The sequence below is a fragment of the Conger conger genome, chromosome 11, assembly GCF_963514075.1.
Source record: "Conger conger chromosome 11, fConCon1.1, whole genome shotgun sequence".
Classification (NCBI taxonomy): domain Eukaryota; kingdom Metazoa; phylum Chordata; class Actinopteri; order Anguilliformes; family Congridae; genus Conger; species Conger conger.
The window spans coordinates 49449695-49472545 of record NC_083770.1 but is presented as its reverse complement, the minus strand read 5'-3'; the positions used below and the strand labels follow the sequence as shown (position 1 = coordinate 49472545).

Sequence of the window (22851 nt, the reverse complement as noted above, 5' to 3'; positions counted from 1 at the left end):
AGGCAGCCAAAGGGCTCCAATATAAAGATAGTACCTTTATGCTACCACTCAATGGTGAACAGGCAGTCGTTAAGGGAAGTCATTACAAAACAATAAACATCTGTCTGAATGTCTGAACAGTGCCTGCTCTCGTATTTAAGGTCCTAGCAGTTATTCCACGAGCTAGCATTTACTTTAAAATGTCCTAAAATAGTACCCGGTTATTTTGTTAAACAGACACACCCTTCAGCAGAGATTGACAATTACAAAGTTTAAGGTTTCTTTCAAGTCGACGTAGTCATAAATAAAGTTGGCGTAGGATGAGAGCATGTTATTGATGGCGGCGGAGTCGTTAGTTGCGCGGTTATTAATGCGTGTTATTAAAGACGCAAATTGATTGTAATTCAGTTCGCTGTGTTGTGCAGCAGAGCGCGTGCCACTCAAATTCAAAGAGCCCGCTGGGACGTGGAGAGGGCTTCTCAGTTCATATAGATCTTCAAATTCATTTATTACTTTCCTCTGAGCCTCTCTCGGCCCCCTGGTGACACGCTTGTTTAAAATTCCTTTTCCGTAATTCCTCCAGCGACACACTCCTTGCAGATTGATGTTCTAATTGAAAACGTCCAATTTGCATATTCAAATCGGTCTATTTATTGAGCACTCTCCGGTAGCTTCGACTGAATAAGAGATGGCGGCAATATAAGTATCACAAGAAAGTCGTTTTAAAATCATAAATTTTGATGAGGTATTTGATCACTGACTTTTCTTAAAAACGTCTCTGCTCGACAGCTGTCGAGAAGTTGTTGTGAGTTAGACATTTAATTTCATGACCGTGGAGGTGTTCAGAGAATAGCATTTCTTACAAAATAACAAACTGATGATTATTGAATGTAATTCCACGTCTGCAAATGTCAAATATCTACAGATTTAAAACAGGTGGTGTGCAATATATTAATCCCGTAATTGAAGTGTGACGGCTACATAGCACGCTCTTTTAAAGAGCTAGCTATCCAATATTTACTCAGAAGTGATCAAATGTATGTATCTTACGTGGGCGCTGTTTAATTCAGCGCAGCACTTACATTTTATTGTAACAGCGCGCAAACTTGTGCAGCGCTGTTCGCGCCCACATCTGCGTCTCATAGCATCGCTCAGCCCAGGCAGCAAACGTTGTCCTTCGTAAATTGTGAAATTACATCTCGGAGGAAAGGGAGGAGAAATAATTCGGCTTCCCTAAATTCACCTGTGCTGCCGCCTCCTGGATGGTGTAGTATACGCGCTCTCTCGCCCATATATGAGACTCACCCAAAGCGGGAGAGCAGCGTGCAGCCGAACGGGATGGAGAGGAGTACGATGCCAACGTTCAGTGCCCTCTTTCTGCTCGGGGTCTTACTGACGGGGACGCGAGCCACGGAGAGAAGCCCAGGAACGGGAATGCTTGGGGAAAGGGAAAACGGCGTGGAGAGCCTGTGCGAGGTTAAAACAGTGACCGTGTCTACCCTGCCCGTTCTGCGGGAAAATGAGTTCAGTTTTACCGGTGGAGGTTCGGGGAGTGTGGCTGGTGGTGGAGGTGGAGGAGGAGGAGGTGGCGACGGTGGTACTGGCGGCGGCGGCGGCGGCGGGGGAGGAGGGGAGTCTCAGCTCCTGCTCTTCGTCAGGACAGACGTACCTGGAAGAATATCTGTTTTGGATGACCTCGACAACACCGCTCTGCCGTACTTCACGCTTGGTAAGCTTTACTGTACTTGCGGTATTTATGACTCTCTCTAGTTGGATCTCCCACAGTCCAGTCAGTCGGAGATAATTTGAGTTGTAGTAGCGTTTGTGCGTAAAACGAGCTAACATACCCCCACGTTGGCGAATGTCCACTGTCTATTCATCTACGAGGTGGACTGTCTGAACAGTTATCCAGCTTTTGCGATTTGTTATCTTTGCCAGACGTTTTGCCGTCTTTCAAATTACGAAACGGTGAGGATCCCCACAATATATCAGCTCGTTCGCCCCTTTCAGTTTCTTTCGTGTTTAGTTAGAGCACGCACTGCCCTGTATATAGCATGTTTTGATTAGAAAAAGCTTTCAAACGCTGCTACTTAGAAAAAGAAACCCGAACGCGACCCTACTGTGCTTCCGAGAATCTCCAGTCAGAGGAATACCTCCTTGTCCTGCTGTTTTTCGCGTCTCTTTCGAGGAGGCGCATCTATAGTATCAGGCTGGATCAGTTGCTGAAACAACACCACACGTAAATGTCACGTACATTTCCGTTAATACCCATGTGAAATGTTCCGAGTGCACACCCAAACAGAGCCATAAGTGAATGCCAGGGGTATGGCTGCTCCGTCCTTCAGGCAAATGATGATTTCCTCTTCATCTGCCCTACACTAAAATAAAACCCGTAATAGCCCTACTGCATACACTTTCATAACAAAATGGGTAGCAGTGATATAAGTTATTTAAAGACCATTACTTTCCTTAAACGTTACCTACCCTCATGTTTTTAAACAAGTTTATTATTATTATTATTATTATTATTATTATTATTATGAGTATGTCAGGCTGTCGATGATTCTCCTGGAAAAAGATGCGAAGCTCACCTGAGAAGACATACAGGGAGATGGAACAAAGGTAATGCTTTAGTCTTTCTGGTGGATTCCGTGAGGAAGGAGAATGCCACAGTGTTGTAAAGAGATTACAGAGAATAACTGCCACTGGTTCTCTCTGCAAACTGATAGACTCTGTTCTCCCGCATCTGCTAGATCTCTATGAATTTTCCAAACCCATAAACACATTTTGTGTCCCGCGGAGGCCGGGGAACAGATGACGGTGCTCGTGAGCCTAATCTCCGGTGTCTTCCCCCTGCTGGAGAGACAGCAGTGCCTTTAAAAAGGCCCCGGAGGGGGAGCTGAGCCGTGCGGGGCTCCAATCTCCTTTCTTCACACAAGTTTTGTTGCGTGGCTGCGGAGCTCATTGCCGTTCTGAGAATGCAGCTGCTCTTTTATCGTTCTGGAGGAACACGTCTGTGGCTGGACTGGTTGGGGGTTATTCCGTGTGAACGCGCTGGGGTCACTGTGGGCAGTGAGAGGGAGAGTGCCCACGTGTCACCGTCTGAAGCCCAGAGCATTACTGCTGGTGTCCTGTGCGGCTGTATGTTGTTGAATATTCCTCAGGGCTGTTGTGCAGGTGGTCCAGCATAGTGTGTGTGTGTGTGTGTGTGTGTGTGTGCCTGTGTGTGTTTGTGCAGTTGTGCGTGTGTGTGTGTGTGTGTATGTGTGTGTGTATGTTTTTATGTGTCAACAGCCAGCGGCTTCATGTCCTCAGGAATTAAGTTCACAGCAGTTTATAGACAGTTTTTTTCCCCTCTCCTTTTATCTTGAAGCTCAGATCCAGCAGACTAGCAGACCTTCTGTGCAGCCTGAAGTACTGTGACCTCATTTCACCAGTGGGCCTATCAGGTCACGTCCTTCCCGGTTCCGATGAGTGGGTCGGGGCAGCCCGCCTCTCTCCCAGGTTAGCGTGTAGCGCTGAGCCCCTGCTTCTCAGGAGCGGGGTACGCGTACGCTCCGCCCCAAAAGAGACCTCTCGGATTCCGTTTCTTCTTCTCACACTCTCCTTCACTTGCGCCCTGTATTTCAGGGGCATTGATGTGGACAATGTTCCTCCTTTCTTCTGGGAGCTTAAAGTAATAATTTCAGAGTACTGTAGCACAGAAGCGGCCGCGTCGATGAGGCCACAGACTTTTGAGGCGGGTGAACTCTGACAGACTCTGTCTGTATAAAGCCCATGGGCCAGAGGCCTCTCCGGCTGTATTATTATTCACATTTCTTTCAGGCAAAATTATACCGCTCAATACGCGCAGTCATTATGCATATTACCTCATTCTTATTCAGATTCCTCATTGAGAACATAAATGAAAAAGTCATAAAACATAATGTTATTTTATTATAAAATTGGCTCATACCATATAACTCCTGCCAGCCCTTGGTGGATGTGGAGAGTTTGCATTCTCCGGGTTACGTGTTCATAAAAGGGTCGGGGTCCAGTCGTGAGAGGCTTTTTCAGCTCTGATCATTTATTACAGATGCGTGGAACCGCAAAATGAAGGGTTCGTACCTTTATATTTTATCCACATTGCTGCAATGGTTTTAACAACAAAAAAAAAGGTTGCAGTACAAGGTAGGTAGACACAATCGATCAGATGAATAGGTTGACAGTGATATGTTATGGTTTATTATTTTCAGTCTCTTTTAATGCTGTAGATCTAGGATGATTAGAGGCTGCAACAATGTGTTAGTCCTTAAACTGCGGATTTCAGCACGTGTGTGAGTGTGTGTGTGCAGTTACATAACGCCCCATTTGCTAAAAAATCATTAAACATTTTTCTGTTCTATAATAGTTAAATAAGTACTCTCGAATTCATTACAAAGCACATTGCGATTGCACTGAATCCATGGTTATTGCACTTGTTAGCGCATGTCTATTTTTTTCAGTTTTTTCATCAAGCCACCATGCAAATTGCCTGCATTTTCCTATTACCCAACTGGGTCAGAGAAAGACCTATATCATCAGAACCTGATTTAAGGTACCACAGGCTATCGGAGGCAGCGAGCTGTATCCAAGCATCTACAATTACACTCTTCTTAGGTTAAATTTAGGGTAACCTGAGTTTGGAGAAAAAGTGGTACATTTATTTTGGTCTCCTCATCTCTCCACATCTCCCTGACTGATCAGGACAGGGTTGTATATTATGAAAACGTACTACCTCAGAAGGGACCTAAATTATTAAACGCATTAAATCGCTTGTTGCTGTTTCGTGCGTACGTGTATTTAGTATGTGTTTCAGTGTCTTTAAGGATGCTGTTTAATCATCTTCAGTAAGTTCAGTAAAATCAGTCATTTTAATGACTTTTCAGCTTCATTAATTTTATGGAAAAGAAATATGGCTTTGTATGAGTTATGTTTTAGTGCACAGTGACAGTACCTACACTGTATGAACTTAAAAGGCGACTTTCCCCCACATGCACTGTATTCAATATTCAACCTTCTCCTGCACCCTTGATCTTCAAACAAAACCGTGATAAGTAGAATGAGCTGTCTTAGTGCTGGGCTAAAACAAATAGCTGCCCTCACATTGGCCCTATTTGGGGAAACCATATTGCTGCAGGGAATGCTAATATTCTAAATATTGTGTATCTTTTATTGTGAATTATATACCACAACAACAATAAAAACATGAAACACTATTTTATCCCCCAGACTGGGCCATCTGTCTGGACTTGATGCTCCCAGGAATAGTTTATACAGAAATAACATAGTCTGTGATATGGGCCAGCTCACTATGAGAGAGAGAGAGAGTCCCCCTGGACGTTTCATTTTAATATAACTGTCCTTAAGGAGGCAGGTGTTGCGTCTCTGATCTTCAGGGCTCTATGCTTCCTGCTTAGCGTTTGAGGTCCATTTGAGCAGATCTGTTCAATCACTCGCAAGCCCCAGGAGAGGCCAGTAACCTCAGAAATATCCCAGCTCAAGTTGGATAAATGCAGGTGTTCTTTTTTGCCATGTTACATTTGCCGTTTGACGATCTTGCCAAGTTGTATGCAGAATTACTTTCTTTTAACTTGGACCCAAATTTAAGGGCAAAATGTCAGTTTAATCCAGGTGGATGTCCCCTGTAAAAAAAAGAGTGTCCAGTTTTGGTGTACTAGTGAAAATGTTGTTCTCCTTTGTTTCGTTCCTTTTCTCACTAGTGCCGTTTTGATGGGTACAGTGCACATCTCTTCAGACTACCATTGAGTTGTCTTCTCACGGTAGAAAATAATTGAGAGAAACACTGGATTTCTTCAGCTCTGAAGCGAGAATTGAGCATGGGTTTTCCCCCATCTCTCAAAGATAAAATATTTACGTGTTGTCTTTTTGATGGTGATCGTTTTAGTGGTCTACCAGTTGTTTCAGAATGAAATAAAAAATTTGTTTTGCGTTTACCCTGGTTCCCTTTGTCTAATACTGCACTTTGTCTAAAGATCTGAAACCATTCAGTGTGACAAATATGTTTGGGACAAAGATATATTACTTATTGATTTGGCTCGATACTCCACAATTTGATATTTGTATTCACACAATTCATGCGTGGTTAAAGCGCACAAGGTAATTTTTCTTACGCTTTGGTTTTGCGGTGTATAAATTACAGCCGTGATAACGTTGGGTAGATGACCTGGGTCACCAGACTGACAGTCTCTCAGGATGGGGAGCCGCGTACCTCAGAGCGTAAATAACGCGCGAGTGAGGATTACAGAGGCTGCCTCAACCTCGTCTCTAAGACATGAAATTGTGGTATTGTTTTTCTCTGTCAGAGGGCCCACTGATGCAGGAGGGAGAGTGTTTATGAAATGACAGCCCTATTTATTACTCAATCACAGAGCACAAATCTGGAGTTGCCAGAACCGTCATTTCTGAGGAAATTTCTAGAATTTCACGGCGAGACTCATTGCGCCTGGTTGTCTAATGGGTGCGTTTTCATGGAAAACCTTCTCCCTGAATCCTGTCAGCACAAAGAGAGGGAATGCTGTTCTGCTCCGGAGAAATGCTCCACTAAGAGCTGGAACACTTTTTCTTCAGAAAAGAGGCATGTCTTTTCATGTTGGGCTGTTGTGTGAAATTGTTGTAATGGAAGGGCTGGTTTTATCCCTGTTTTAGCCTGCATTTAAATCTTCTACTCTGAATGGAGGGAGCTTGCTATGTGATTAAAAAAAAAATGGATTAACAGAGCTGGAAAAAAAAAGTATTTGCCCATATTTCCTGATTTCCTCTGTTTTTGCATATTGTACACTGATTGCTTTCAGATCTTTAGACAAAATGTAATATTGGACAAAGGGAAACGGAGCAAACCCAAAACCTATTTTATTTCACTCATATTACTCATGTGAAAAAGTAATTGTCACCTCAGTTACTCAATCACCAAATTAACCTAATTGAATTGTTAATTAGATTCAGCTGATTGCCTTTATTGCAGCCAGCCCTGTTGGCTCTAAACCTCAATAATATTGAATCTTACCAGGCTGAAGTAGTCACCACAACGTTCCTGGGAGCACTATATGCCATGAAAAACAGCTGGGCCTCTTGACCACGTCCGCATGCGTTTATGCGCTGGCACATGATTGGCTGATTCAATATTTGCATTAACAAGCTGATGTACAGGTCTACCTAACAAAGTGCTCACTGAGTGTATGTTTTGATAATGTATTAAAATACGTAACTATTTTTAATAGTTCATGTATTCGTTAAATACTAACTAATGGAGTTAATAGCATGGTTAATGAATGTATTTGTACAGCATTAATTCATGGTCACAACAACATTAGTGAATGGCAATTCATGTAGCCTTATTGTAAAGTGTTACCAGGGCACCATACCAATAGTCAAACATGGTGATGCTACTCTTGGAAAAAAAATGGTTCTGAAAGGGCTCTTTGGCTTGATTGAACTGTCTTGTATAGGTGTGAAATGTGAAAACTCCCATAAAATTAAGTATTTTAACTAGTTATGATTACTCTATGGAATCACAGGGCTCCTATCGGAACAATGTTTTCAGAGGGTAGTGTGGTGCCTCAGGACCAGGGCGATTTGCCATTATTGAAAGAACCCTGACTTCTGCTCTGTACCAGAAAATCATGAAGGAGAATGTCTGGTCATCTGTCTGTGAGCTTGAGCGGAAGTAACCGTGAGTTATAAAGGTTTCGGAGTGACATCGTCAAGTCCTGAATAGGACCCAATGCTGCCGTAGCAGAGACCGAAATGAGCAGTTAATGCTCTAAAAACATGCCAATGTGTCTGAATCAAAGCAGTTCTGCAGAGAAGAGTGGGTTAAAATCCCTCCACAGGGATGTGAAAGACTGCTAATGATGGTGCAACCAGTTCTTATGTTTAGGGGGGAACTTTTTCATATGGGTGATATGGGTATTTGATCACTTTAAATAAATTAAATTAAATGTGTTTTGTATTTATTCGGTTCCTGTTTCTATTACATTCTGTCTAATGATGTGAAACCACACAACCGGTGTGACAAATATGCAGTAATGGAGGAAATATTGTTTTCACATCACTGTAGTCCAGTAAACACGAGCATACACCCACATACTGTAAAGCTCTGCCTACCTAAACTTGTAAAAATAGGTAATGTACTTTGGTATTTAAGGAATCACTCCTATAATAACCCCAAACAACAACAGCAACAACTCCCTGTGGAGCGAGAACTCATTGGCATTTATATTCCATTATTCCAACTGTGTCTGGCGGTGTCAGTCTAACAGCTTGTTTGGGAGCAGAAGTGAACGTTGTCCTTCACTTGCACTACCCCGTGCGTACAGTAAGTGAATCTTCGCCGTATTAGGTTACATCATGTTGAGTCCCTGATGAGCTCAATCTTCATTATTAACATGGGGAAGAAGGCAAGGTTTCTGATTCCTAAAAATGAAAAATGCCACTGCAGTATTGTGCACTGGCTTTTGGGTTTTGAGGTGAATACTGTACAACTAGGGTGGCGGCCAATTCTCAATCCCGACTTTGTTTTTGGGCAGCTATTTGCCTATGCTGCTTCTACAGGCTGTGACTGTGCTGCGTCTACACACTGTTTGTGGCACTTCTCTGTTGTGGCTGTGCCATTTTTCTGTGTTGTGGCTGTGCTGCTTCTACAGGCTGCGTCTATGCTATTTCTCGGTGTTGTGGCTGTGCTATTTATCTGGGCTATGGCTGTGCTGCTTCTACAGGCTGTGTCTGCGCTGTGTGTCTGTGTCTCCATGTTGTGGCTGTGCTATATCTCTGGGCTGTGGCTGTGCTGCTTCTCTGTGCTATCCTCTGTCATTTTTTAGTAATTACACGCATTTTGCTTGATAACAAAGATGACTTTGTTAGATTCATTGATTTAATTAGATTCATTCATTGTTTGGGGACAAATATTCTGTCACATGTCTCAATACCCATGTTGCTTATAAATGGAATAAAATCATTCATTGAAATGGTACATTTCTATGAATTGATGTAGTAAGCTGTTCCAATGAATATTGAGGAGGTCCATTTGCTGGTCATTCATCTGATCTGTGTCTGTGGCTCAATGGCTTCTTTTCAGTCATTATTTTGCCTGCAGCAAATTAAAATTAATCCCTTGTAAAATCATTGGTATGTTTCCAAGTACGGTTGTTCTCAGTTGTTTCTGTACTGTATTCGGTATTTCCCAGTACTCTAACTTATTTTTTACCCAAAGCTATACACACAAAACTGAAATTAGTCCACCGTTTTGGCAAATCTCCTCAATTCTCTTGCACATTGATATGCTGCATTCAAAACAGTTACCATCACTCAAATAAAACACACTGACACACACACACACACACACACACACACACACACACACAAACCAACAACTGAATACACTCTTTGGATCACCAACTAGATGATATATACACTCACTGAGCACTTTATTGGGTAGACCTGTCCACCAATGCAAAAATCTAATCAGCCAATCATGTGGCAGCAACTAAATGCATAAAAGTATGCAGACATGGTCAAGAGATTCAGCTGTTTTTCAGACCAAGTGTCAGAATGGGGAAGAAATGTGATCGAAGTGTCTTGGAATGATTGTTGGTGGTAGACAGGGTGGTTTGAATATCTCAGAAACTGCTGATCTCACGCACAGTAGTCTTTAGAGTTTGCAAGAAATGGTCCAAAAAATGGTCCCTTTGTCCAAAAAACTGTGAGCAGCAGTTCTGCAGACAGAAATGGCTTGTTAATGAGAGACGTCAGAATGGCCAGACTGGTCAAAGCTGACAGAAAGGTGACAGTAACGCAAATAACCACACATTACAACAGTGGTATGCAGAAGAGCATCTCACAACACACAACACATCATAACTCTAAGTGGATAGGCTACAGCAGTAGAAGTCTGAAAAATAAGTCTGATAAATACCTAATAAAAGTATATACAGTCCTAGATTTGTAAAATAACTTAGAACATATCACCTTTTGTATCAGACCACCCAATTTTAGGCAAAAGTATTGGAACATATGTTTCTTGTTGTCCAGATGTGTCCTGTTAGATTGATTGGTTAAACAAGAAACGGTTCTGAATACTATTGCTTTTAAACCAACATGAGGACCAGAGAGCTGTCTTTGGGAGAAAAGCAAACCATTTTATGCTTAGAAAAGAGGGGTAATTGATTTGGTGATAGCTTGTACAACCACTTGGAGTGTCCTGAAAAATAAAGAAACCGCTGGTATCCTGAGCAACTTGGACATCCAACAGGTTGAACAAGGAAAACAACAGTGGTTGATGACAGAAACATTGTGTGAGCTGTGAAGAAAAACCTCAAAACATCAGTCAGTGACATCACAAATATCTCCACAAGGCAGGGGTGAAGGTATCTCAATCAACTGTTTGAACGAGAGCAGAAATACAGAGGCTGTACCACAGTAGGCAAAGAAAGAATCGGAAGGCAAGATTACAATTTGCAAAGAAGTACAGTGATGAGCCACAAAAGTTTTGGAACAAAGTTTTATGGACTGATGAGACCAAGATTAATCTCTACTAAAATGATGGAATGGCCAAAGTGTGGAGAAAGAAGGGATCTGGTCATGATCCAAAACATACGAGCTCATCTGTGAAGTGTGAGCATGGCTGCTTCTGGTGTGGGCTCACTAATCTTTAGCTCTGATCAGTTTAGACAAGTATAGTATTTGCATGTCTGAGTCTAAGTCCCACCAATTTCTAAACTAAGTTTAGCATTTCCAGTGGCAATGTTTTCCATGTGTGAACCCAAGATCATTTTATTTATGAAGATTTTGTTTGTTCTGATAAATGGTGATTTTGAAGTGCAATTTGTGAATCGCTGAGGCATAAGCTTTATATTTTTTAAATCGTTGTGTCCAAAGTACTTGTTTAATGGAAAAATGAGAAACTGTAATGTAATTGAATCGGCACCTGTTCAACTTGAAAAAAAGTTTCAAGAGAAACCAGCCTCATATTTTGTTTGTTCGTTATGAGAACTTGAAATTCAGACCCATGTAGTGAGATGCCTGATGGAGGTGTAGGAGTCTACTGTACAAGATCTACTGTACAACATACTGTACATTCAATTTGTGCGCACTTCCTGATTCCGCGTTTCCCCCCCCTCCCACAATGGCAGGACGGCTACCCCGCGGCAACCCGGTTTTGAGTTAAAGAAAAAAAACTGCTCAGGCAACTGAGACAAGATGTCAAATGCAAATTAATGCCTGAGAGAAGATGGAACTTGTCACCACCCTTGCACAACAAATACCTTATGAAGGCTAAATGTGATGGACAAAACTTTGCTTGCTAACTTTTTTGCTGAATGCTTGATTGTTACTTGATTTGTCAGTATAGCGTGGGTAGCCTTTAACAATGTTGCACAATGAGCAGCAATGGACTTTTTCATAGTAGTTCTCTCTTGACACTCTTTGTGTCAAAACTCGCTGGTAAAGATGTGAATTCTAGGGGTAAAATTATTGAACTCTACTCACGAATATGCTGAATGCCTGTGTTTTAATGTTCTCATCTCGGGAAATAAAGGCTGTGCGTTATTTTCATCTTGAGTGGAGGGTCTCCTGCAGATTGATAATGGACGGGTGTGAAAATCTGGCTGATCCGGGTTAATTGCAGTTATGAAGGGAACCGCTGCGGATCGCAATCTTATTATTATTTTTTAAACGGTATCTCCGTGCGCGTGCGAGCATGCGCATGCGTGAACGTGCGCAAGTGTGCTTCGCGTGTGTGTGTGTGAGGTACATTGTGCTCCAGAATTATCAACACCTTTGATAAATATGCATAAAGCTGTGTGCTGTATTAATGTCTCAATGGAATCAACCAATGTCTTTATATATATGTGTGTGTATATATATATATATATGTTTATATTGTGTGTGTGTTTGTATAAAAGAACACATTTGAGATTTTCCAAAAGACTTAATTTTACAGAGACATTTTTGTATTTAATTAAAATAAGAACATATTAGAGTAAGCAATTGACTATTTTTTACATAAAAACTTGATCAAGGCTGTCTGAGAAGCAAGGAGCTAACCAATGTCTGCAGAAGAACTGTGGCAAGTTCTCCAACATGCTTGGAACAACCTCCCTGCTGATTGTCTTATAGAACTGCAGGACAGCGTTGGCTATCTCAGAAAAGTGAAGCAGTTTTAACGCCAAAGGGTGGTCACAAAAAATATTGATTTGATTCAGTTTTTAACTATTCTGCCAAATGACTAAAATGTAATATTAAATGTGTAGTATGTTTATTTAGGACCTTGCATTGAATTATTTTTTAAAGAATCTTATCTATACAGAATGTTATACTGTTGCCTAAGACTTTTGCACAGTACTGTGTTATATATATAACACAGTAACTAATATACATATATAAATAAATAAATTATGTTACTTATGGCCTCCTGCACCATCTCCCTGACCACCCATGGGGATAATATTCACTTGTTTCCTGTTCAAGTTTGCAACCATTCCATATGTTTTATGCCTTTTTATTATTGCCCTAACAGTGCTAAGTGGTATATTTAACCGTTTATGTTTTTTTTTTTCTTTTTTTTTTGTACCCATTACCCAATTACCATCTGTGTCTTCTGGATTCACAGTTCTTTGTGAACCATCAGCATGGCAAAAGCCAAAGGGATTTTGGTGGAATGAAACAATATAGTTCCTTTAGACTGAGATTAACTAAATTAAAGTAAAATTGTATTACCAATTTCACTTTGTTTAACAATATTTTTTAGGGATGCCCATAATTATTTTCTGAAAGAAATAGACTACTAAATACAAAATATTGAACATAACACACAGATATTATCCATGTTTATTAAGGGTGCCAATAATTCTGGAGGTCACTGTATGTGCATGTAAGTGTGTGTGAGAGCATATGTGTGAGTATTTGTATGTATGAGAGTGTATGTACTATGTGTATGTGCGTGTGTGTATGAGAGTGTTTGTACTATGTGTATGAGAGTGTATGTACTATGTGTGTGTGTGTGTATGAGAGTGTATGTAGTGTGTGTGTGTGTGTGTGTGTGTGTGTGTGTGTGTGTGTGTGTGTCATAACATTCTCTCCATATACTGTAATGTTATCTGCTTTTTTTTTTAATTTTTTTATTTTATTTTTTTAGTTCAGTAGAAAGCTTTTCTATCAGAAGATGCACCTAGCTGTAAAAGTTACTTAGGGTGATAATTATCTTCCATTGCTGTGTTCCCAGAAAACACTGAAACTCATGTTGTATTCCAGAATGTGTTGTCTTTATGTTGATGAAGCGTCACCACAGGCAGTAGCAGAGCACAGAGACAGCAGAGCAATAATTACTTCATGATGTTAAAAAAACCCTAAGTGGCACCTCGTATTCAGTGCACCAACTGTAATTCACCAACGGGCAAATGCTCTGACTCACAGCCAATAAAACCAGCAGTGCGGACATGTTTAATACCGGCAACATTTATTTGTTGTATAAGTGATTCTCGAAGAAAAATAATAATAATGTTAAAGTTACAACTAATGTTTTTAAAATGAAACCATATCATTTTAAATACAGATTTAATGTGTTGAGAGAGGCTACAAGCTTGCATTCAGGTTACTATGTGCATACTTCTCTGTTCAATCTGTTGTTTATTGTAGTTAACATCTATATGCAATGAGAGTTCATTCTGTTCAGGGGTGAAAAAAAATCAATAATCCATGTGGATATACAGTACTGTTAAATGTGTGTGTGTGTATAATATATATTTTTTTATGAGCTAGCAGACAAGATCGTTACAACAGTCTATACAGTGAAGTGTAACAGAGTACGTATATAAAGTGCCAAAACTGTGTGTGTGTGCGTGTGTGTGTGAGTGTGCGTGTGTGTTAATCTAAGGACAATTCCATTATAAAATTACTTCACTTACTCACTTGGTTTGGGGAACGAGCCTTGCCATTTCAAACACTGTCGCACCCTTGAGAAAGGTACTTCACCTAAATTGCGTCTGTGTGGATCCAGCTGTATAAATGCATGCGTGTGTAATCTGCTCTGGGCAAGGGCATCTGCTTAACTCCTTAAGTATCGCCCCTTTTCTTTAAAAGCGTGAAAATGACAAACACAAAATAAAATGGTTCCTGTTCTTGAACCCTTTTGACGACAGGCATAATCCAGGTCTCGGGTCCTGCTAGTTAAAATGAGATATTGCCTCACTAAACCTGCTTTAAGATGCTCGTAAAAGGCTCTCTGAGTTGGTATGAATACTACAGTTTAAAAACGTAGTAGAATGTGACAAGGAAATGCCATTTCTTTACTGAGGCTTCCCTTCCTATCATGCTAATTACCCCAGAGACGCCTGGCATGTGTAATCTGCTATAAAAAAAAAAAGGGACTCAAAATTCAAGCTCTGCTTTACCACCATAATGCCATAATACCACCAGTCACTGACATGTGCAGTCAGAAAATGTCATCTGCCATTGTTATCTACAGTCGTCAGAGAGCCTGAAAATGACATGCCCAAAGTAACCAGAAAAACACTCCGAAGAGCCTCTTTGGAGTTAGAGGTAGTCCAGGGAAAAATACTGAGACCATACTTAGCATTCAGTCTTTGTTACCAATATGTCCTAATCTTATCGTATACTGTGTGTGTAGCCACTACTGTCCTGTATATCCAGGTGGTTGTGTACAGACAGGAGGGGCACAGACTGTGTGGCTCCTGTTGATAGATGTCAGATATGTAGACTGTTATTTGTTTGTGTGCGGCAAGTTAACCTGCCTGTTCTTTATTTTGCTGAAGGCACTTTTTGTAACAAAAAAAAAAAAACAAGACCATTTCCTACACAGAGGATGCTAACAGGCAGAGGCTAACAGGCCTGGTCATGAACGGGGTGGGCGGGCGGGCACTGGGGAAGGTTGCTAAGGTGTAATCACAGGCTAATCACAGAGTAACATCACAATCTCTCGAGCGCAGACGAGTGCCATGCTGTGCTCAGCCATTTCCCCTCATGACCGCTGCTGGGACTTCAAGAAAGTCAAGAAGTTTCTAGAACAGAGTGGCTGAGGCCTTCGCTGTGGGAGCGTGTTGTGTTCGGCAGCCTGCCGGTGCTCCTCCAAAGCCCAGTGGACCTCCGGGTAATTTATTAAGTTATTACCCTTCGGGTTGTAAATAGGAAACGTACTCCAAAGCCTTGTCCTTTGTCAGTAATTTAATTGACCGATGGGTCCCTGAAATTGGACTGTCAACTCCCAGAGAACATGGTCTATAAAAACCCTCCAGATTTCTATGAATGTCAGTCAAACCATGATGGATTTTTTAAAAGCTTTTTATTTATTGTTTTTGAAGGAAAACGGCAGCGCTGTCACAGCAGTGTTGGTGTTGATCGTGATGTTGATGCATGTTGCTATTATGATAAAAAGACCTGTTTCCAAAATGATTATTTCATACAGGTCATAACACTGCACCACTTTCCTGGAGAATATTCAAGAATTGAACAACATTGTGTTTTTCCCCATAAAGGAAATGAATAGGGTTGAGAAGCGCTTAATCTGCGTGAACACCAGATTGGCTCCCTGGAGGCCTAGCCCATGGCAGTTTGAGCTCTCTCTCTATATGCATACTGTATTGAGGGTAAGTTGTTTTAAACATGTCTAAATCATCTGCATTTTTCCCCATCCAGAAATATTAGAATTAGCATAAACTTTTACAATACTGGTCATACTTCCAGGTTGATCAAAATAGAACTGAATTCATCTGTATTTCATTGGGTGACAATACAGCTTAGTGTTTTAAGAGACAGAATTGATTTAGAGCAATGCATCGTGCTTGGGAAGGTCCCTGCTTTCCCTGTGTCATGCGCCCCCATACGTTATTAATTATGGCACTCTGCTCGTCCGTTTAACCATTAACCATCATATTGCACTAGTTGCTTTGCAATAAATGGTATGGCTAGCTTGTTTAGTTTCAACCTTTCAGAGGAGAGTTAAGTGTTGAGTGAAGAGCGCGTTTATGGGCACTCCAGGCATACAGCAGTGCCAGGATCCCAGATGCTGAGTTGTTGCACTGCGCTGAAGCCTTTTTTAATTTCAGGCAGGCAATAGAGACATTCTCCAAAAAGGTCAAAGCACTACCGGAGTTAAATGACTAGCGTTGGCTGTTGGACCTGGTTTTTATCCATTCAACCTCACTGAGCACAGCAACACTTTGAAAAGCACAATTCAAGGATCCATGCAGGTTATCGGAACAAATTGTGGAACTTGTAAAACCTTTTCAAGCTTGGTATGCTTCGTGGGAGAAACAATTTTCAGGTAGAAATGTATTTCCCGTTCCCTTCGGAAATCACAGAACAGCGAAGAGGTTGATTCTGTGCAGGAAACCTCACGCAGGGTCAGCTCTGAAGAGAGACTGAGTGTCACTTCTGCAGATAATCCATCTTTTAGCCAATCCCCTTCTGTTATTACACCTGCTGCTCCATCTTTTAGCCAATCCCCTTCTGTTATTACACCTGCTGCTCCATCTTTTAGCCAATCCCCTTCTGTTATTACACCTGCTGCTCCATCTTTTAGCCAATCCCCTTCTGCTATTACACCTGCTGCTCCATCTTTTAGCCAATCCCCTTCTCTGTTATTACACCTGCTGCTCCATCTTTTAGCCAATCCCCTTCTGTCATTACACCTGCTGCTCCATCTTCTAGCCAATCCCCTTCTGTTATTACACCTGCTGCTCCATCTTTTAGCCAATCCCCTTCTGTTATTACACCTGCTGCTCCATCTTTTAGCCAATCCCCTTCTCTGTTATTACACCTGCTGCTCCATCTTTTAGCCAATCCCCTTCTCTGTTATTACACCTGCTGCTCCATCTTTTAGCCAATCCCCTTCGGTCATTATACCTGCTGCTCCATCTTTTAGCCAATCCCCTTCTGTCATTATACCTGCTGCTCCATCTTTTAGCCAATCCCCTTCTGTTATTACACCTGCTGCTCCATCTTTTAGCCAATCCCCTTCTGTCATTACACCTGCTGCTCCATCTTTTAGCCAATCCCCTTCTGTCATTACACCTGCTGCTCCATCTTTTAGCCAATCCCCTTCTCTGTTATTATACCTGCTGCTCCATCTTTTAGCCAATCCCCTTCTCTGTTATTACACCTGCTGCTCCATCTTTTAGCCAATCCCCTTCTGTCATTACACCTGCTGCTCCATCTTTTAGCCAATCCCCTTCTCTGTCATTACACCTGCTGCTCCATCTTTTAGCCAATCCCCTTCTCTGTTATTATACCCGCTGCTCCATCTTTTAGCCAATCCCCTTCTCTGTTATTATACCTGCTGCTCCATCTTTTAGCCAATCCCCTTCTCTGTTGGTACACCAGCAGCTCCTGAGGGAAGTGGGAAATAATCAATTTGTAAAGCAAACATGAGATTTACTCTCAGTAGCTGCTACTGGAGGTCACTTGCTAGCTCTCTGTTGTTGACGTGTTCAAATGAACACACGCACACACACGCACACACACACGCACAGGCACATACACACACACAGGTACACGCACACACGCACACGCACACACAGGCACATGCACAGGCACACGCACACGCGCACACACGCACAGGCACACGCCAACGCACACACACGCACAGGCACACGCACACGCACACACACAGGCACACACACACGCACACACACACACACAGGCACACACACACGCACACACATGCACAGGCACACGCACACACACAGGCACACGCACACACACGCACACAGCTGGGGCACTCTAATCTGGCCCCTGAGACCATTCTTCCTCTCTAATAAAGAATCGTCATCTAAACCTGGGAAACCAGGTAAGTGGGATTTCTGGCCAGTTGGCAACTTGGTGATTGTATTGGTAATTGTCAATCAATGTCAATCAATCAAACTTCCAGGCAGAACAGAAAACCTTCATAAGTTTCCATCCAAGTGTTTCGCAAATTAATTTCCAAAAGGTTGGCGAGAGAAAAAGGAAACAAAAGAGAATGTGTGTGTTTCCAACAACACATGTTCTGAAGAGGGCGCAGATTGTGTAATCAAAAACCTGTGATCTGGGCGTGATCTGTTTATTGGGCTTTCTGCAGTGGCCCTGTCACCTCATCATTTATTTAAAAAATCTGTTTCCATCACCCTTTATCACATCTTCTCTCTATCAATGTGCCAACTCTTTCCCCTCGGCCAAGCGTGACAACTTTTTTAAATGATATTTCTGTGTTTTCTTTTTCATTTCTGGCATTTTCACTGGAATTTTCTTATGTACAATAAAAGCTGTTGGATGGAAACCCCACGGCTGACTGTGAGGGTCAGATTTAAGAACCCAGGCCCTGTAGAAAACTCTCTGCACAGGCACTGAAAAGAGTAACCAGCATGAGTCATCAATATTTATCCGTCCATCTGTCAGTCCATCCTGTCTGGAAGGGGCTGTGAAGACGTGTGGATCCTTTACCAAAGGAAATGCACATAAGCCTGCTGTATTCACTCCGTGGAGCTTGGTGCTCCACCCAGTCAGTAAAAAAAAAAAGCACCAGGCCCCAAATTTCCCAAAGTCCCCCATCCAAGCACCCCGCTGCGGTCTGCAGATCCCCCTGTGCCTCTGTGTGCCTCCACAGAAGCCCCGCGTGGCACACGCGTGGTGAAGTGGATCTCCTCTCAGAGCGGCTCTTCATTTTGAGCCGCGGGCGGGGGGGCGGGGCCTGTCGCTCCGCGGTCCCGCCCACATCCCCATGGAAACGGGATTAGCGTGTGCGGAGGAAGGGCTTCACGGCGCGGCTCGCTCACAGGAGGAGTCGCGCGGAACAGCGTCTCTCCTGCGCATCACGAGGGCATCCCGGGCCTGAAAGACATCACGAGGGCATCCCGGGCCTGAAAGACATCAAGAGAAAATCATTTTCCAGGTGGATGTGGGTTTCATGGGACAAACACAAAAAAGAATGGAAATATAATATAATAAACTATGGAATTAAACCAGCATATGCACCCCAACGCATGGACACACATGCACACGTGCACACACACACACACACACACACACACACATGCATGCAGACACACACAAACGCACACACACGCACATGCATGCAGACGCACACACACACACACACACACACACACACATGCATGCATGCAGACGCACACACACACACACACACATGCATGCATGCAGACACACACACAGACACACATGCATGCATGCAGACGCACACACACACACACACACCACACTGCAGGCGCACACAGATAAGAGGTATATTATGCCGATTCAGCACAGCAGAGTGTTTTGGCACAAAACACAAAAAAAAAGATGGAAATGACTTAAACCGCCATATGCACACACACAAATAGGGAATACATTATGCCTACACATAGTTTTGGCACTTTATATATGAACTCTAATGTACTTCACTGTATATACTCTTGTAACTATCCTGCCTGCCAACCCATATAAATATTTGTGGCAGAAGAATGTTGTTCTGTGTACTATATACTGTTCTCAGCTCCTTATGAGGGGGTGTGCGTGGTGTTTTTGTTTGATGGATATAACACAGTTTCCCCCAAGACTGCAACAAGCTGTTAAAACACGCCCCAACAATCCACACAGATTTATTTACGTATGCATATGTTGTATTGTTCAAAGGTGTGAATCGCAAAGAAATGCATACGATGTTGCACATTCTAGCACATGCTACAAACCAGGAAGCGTCATGTATGTAATCACGAGGCGGAGGAGCAGAATGAAGTAATCCCCGCTCGCTCGTGACCGGAGACCTGTGTGGTGTTTAAACTCAGGCCCCGTTGTGGACCGCAGGAGCAGAGACAACATTAAAACTGGAGTGATAAGCCATCTCTCCCCGAGGGTGGCGTGAAACAGATCTCTGCAAAGATATCTGCACATGCAGTTTATATTTGACAACAGCCTGACAGGAGAGTGCTATCTCTCTGTTTTCTGTTTGTGTACTCTGCTGCATATTCCTCCCCCATTTCAGGCCTGAGAAAATCAAATTACCGCAAGCGTGCGGGGACAATAATGTTACGCAGGTGCCTGATGCTGGTAGATTGTGAGGAAATGAGTGAATTTATATACATATTTACTGCATTTCAGTTTTTTTTTTTGCTTATGGATCAGATAGCGTAGCATGTTATTGAAATCCGAGTAGCATATTATGTGAGAAAAAAATAAATAAATCTACATGTATTTATTTATTTGCTGAAATGAAAAACAATTTAAATAATACACAGTGAAATGGAGTGTGTTCTATGGTCGGCTGAATCTGAGGCCTCATACACTCGGTCTGGTTTCTGTTCTCCAGGTGAACTGTTCCCGTTCCTCTCCAGCCCACTTGTATGGCTGTGGCCCTTGAGACTGTAATGCAATGTGACGCATGACTGTGGCCCTTGAGACTGTAATGCAATGTGACGCCTGACTGTGGCCCTTGTGACTGTAATGCAATGTGACGCATGACTGTGGCCCTTGAGACTGTAATGCAATATGACGTATGACTGCAGCCCATTTTACTATACGTTAGAGGCTCCTCTCATAATGGTCTGTTCCGATGTTGCACGTTTCACCTCCAGTTGCAGTGGACAGGAACCCGGGTCTAAAATAGTATGTTTATCATTCATTTTCAGTTCGACCTTTCCTTTGAATCAAAGCACAGCCCAAGGACTTGTGACCATTTTGTGCATTGTCATTCCTCTGAGAGAACGGACGTTTTTCTGTGTTCTCTACGGTCCATCGTGAGGTAATGGTGTGTTGCACAATGACTTCCGGGAGGCAGGTTTTTTTTCGTATTTAAAACGGAGAAAGTCCAAAATCTGCACCCGGTGATCAGATGATGTCTATGTCAGTATATTCAGTCTTCATAGATGCATTAATTTGTGCTACGGTCCTTGCCGGTTGTTAGCGTGCCGGAACACGCTCATTAGAGTAATGGTTAACGGGCGTGTTTTCTGCACGTATAAGAAGCTTATCGGCAGGGTGCCCTCTTGGCCTGCCTGCTTTACAGGAGTTTTAGCATACATTACTTGCACGGTGATTTCCTTGTAGCTCCAATCTCTTCATAAGTGAACGGGCGCAAAGGTTCCCTTTGGAAAAGGTCACTCCTGCTCAGCTCTCTGCAGTTTCAGCTCTGTCTGTTTCCTCCCCAGTGCCGGCAGGCTCAGACCAGCACTCCCACCTGCCTCTACAGGCCGTGTGACTGGTGAGACAGGAGACAGAGCCCGCACCAAACGTGTGTCCGCTCTCCAGCCTGTTCTCCCTTACGCCAGGCCAGGAAAGTCATGTGTTTATTTTTACAGTTAGGCCAGTTTATAGTTAGGCCATGTCTGATCCGATGATGGATATCCCTTTATAGTACAGCGAGATGGATGATGAACTGGCAAAAAAAAAAAAAAAAAAGATTTCAAAGGTTTAAAGAAATGCCTGCCAGTAACGGGGTCAAAGTTCAACACAATTTACTGTGTCAGCAATAGTGACGTCGACGATGGCGACGACGACACGTACGTCGTTCTGGGAGACACTGGCGAGTCGTCGGGACCGTCGGGATGTGATCATTGCTGGCTGCAATGATCATAGATAAAACAACATTGGATGAGCTGTTTCTGACATCGCTCTGAATGGGAGTGCCTGCTCTACAGTCCAACCCCCCGATCCCCCCCAACCACATCCACCCCCACCCCCACCCCAATCCCCCCCCAACCACATCCACCGCAACCCCCCCAACCACATCCACCCCCACCCCAATCCCCCCCAACCACATGCACGCCAACCCCCACCCCGATCCCCCCAACCACATCCACCCCAATCCCCCCCCAACCACATCCACCCCAACCCCCACCCTGATCCCCCCAACCACATCCACCCCAATCTCCCCCAACCACATCCACCCCAACCCCCACCCCGATCCCCCCAACCACATCCACCCCAATCCCCCCCCAACCACATCCACCCCAACCCCCACCCTGATCCCCCCAACCACATCCACCCCAATCTCCCCCAACCACATCCACCCCAACCCCCACCCCGATCCCCCCAACCACATCCACCCCAACCCCCCCAACCACATCCACCCCCACCCCAATCCCCCCCAACCACATCCACCCCAACCCCCACCCCGATCCCCCCAACCACATCCACCCCAATCCCCCCAACCACATCCACCCCAACCCCCACCCCGATCCCCCCCAACCACATCCACCCCAATCCCCCCCAACCACATCCACCCCCACACTGATCCCCCCAACCACATCCACCCCAATCCCCCCCCCAACCACATCCACCCCAACCCCCACCCTGATCCCCCCAACCACATCCACCCCAATCCCCCCCCAACCACATCCACCCCAACCCCCACCCTGATCCCCCAACCACATCCACCCCCACACTGATCCCCCCAACCACATCCACCCCAACCACATCCACCCCCACCCCCACACTGATCCCCCCAACCACATCCACCCCCACCCCGTGGGGGTAGCTCACCCTAGTCTCTCACACAGAAATGATCTTGAAGGAGGAATGATATTGCATAAAGAGGCATGGAGAGGAGACAGTAGATTCATTCAGGTTTTCATGTTGTTGTAAAACACAGCATGTTGAGAGATGGAGCCTCTCTTCATGAATGCTGGGCTAATGCCTTCCTGTAATAGGATTTACTTAATGCCCTCATATTTTCTTCTTTCTGTTTTGAGGTTGGGGAATACTCAAAAAGGAGACTTTTCTCAGCTCTGTTAGCGAGTGCAGGCTCTCATCTTTCAGAGGAGGGCAAACGTACAGAGGCAGCGAAAGTGGAAAAAACAGATGAGTCACAAATACACAGGCAAAGTCACACACACACACACACACACACGC

General features: G+C 43.5%; 1 protein-coding gene across 1 annotated transcript in view; it reads left to right on the top strand.

Moving 5' to 3' along the window:
• Positions 1-1037: 1037 nt before the first annotated feature.
• The window catches only part of LOC133140879 (astrotactin-2-like), a 408973-nt gene continuing 387159 nt past the window's right edge, over positions 1038-22851 (top strand). Inside the window, exon 1 of the mRNA XM_061261152.1 lies at positions 1038-1708. Coding sequence (XP_061117136.1) covers positions 1318-1708 — 391 coding nt within the window. The 5' untranslated portion in view covers positions 1038-1317. The remainder of the gene's footprint in view (positions 1709-22851) is intronic.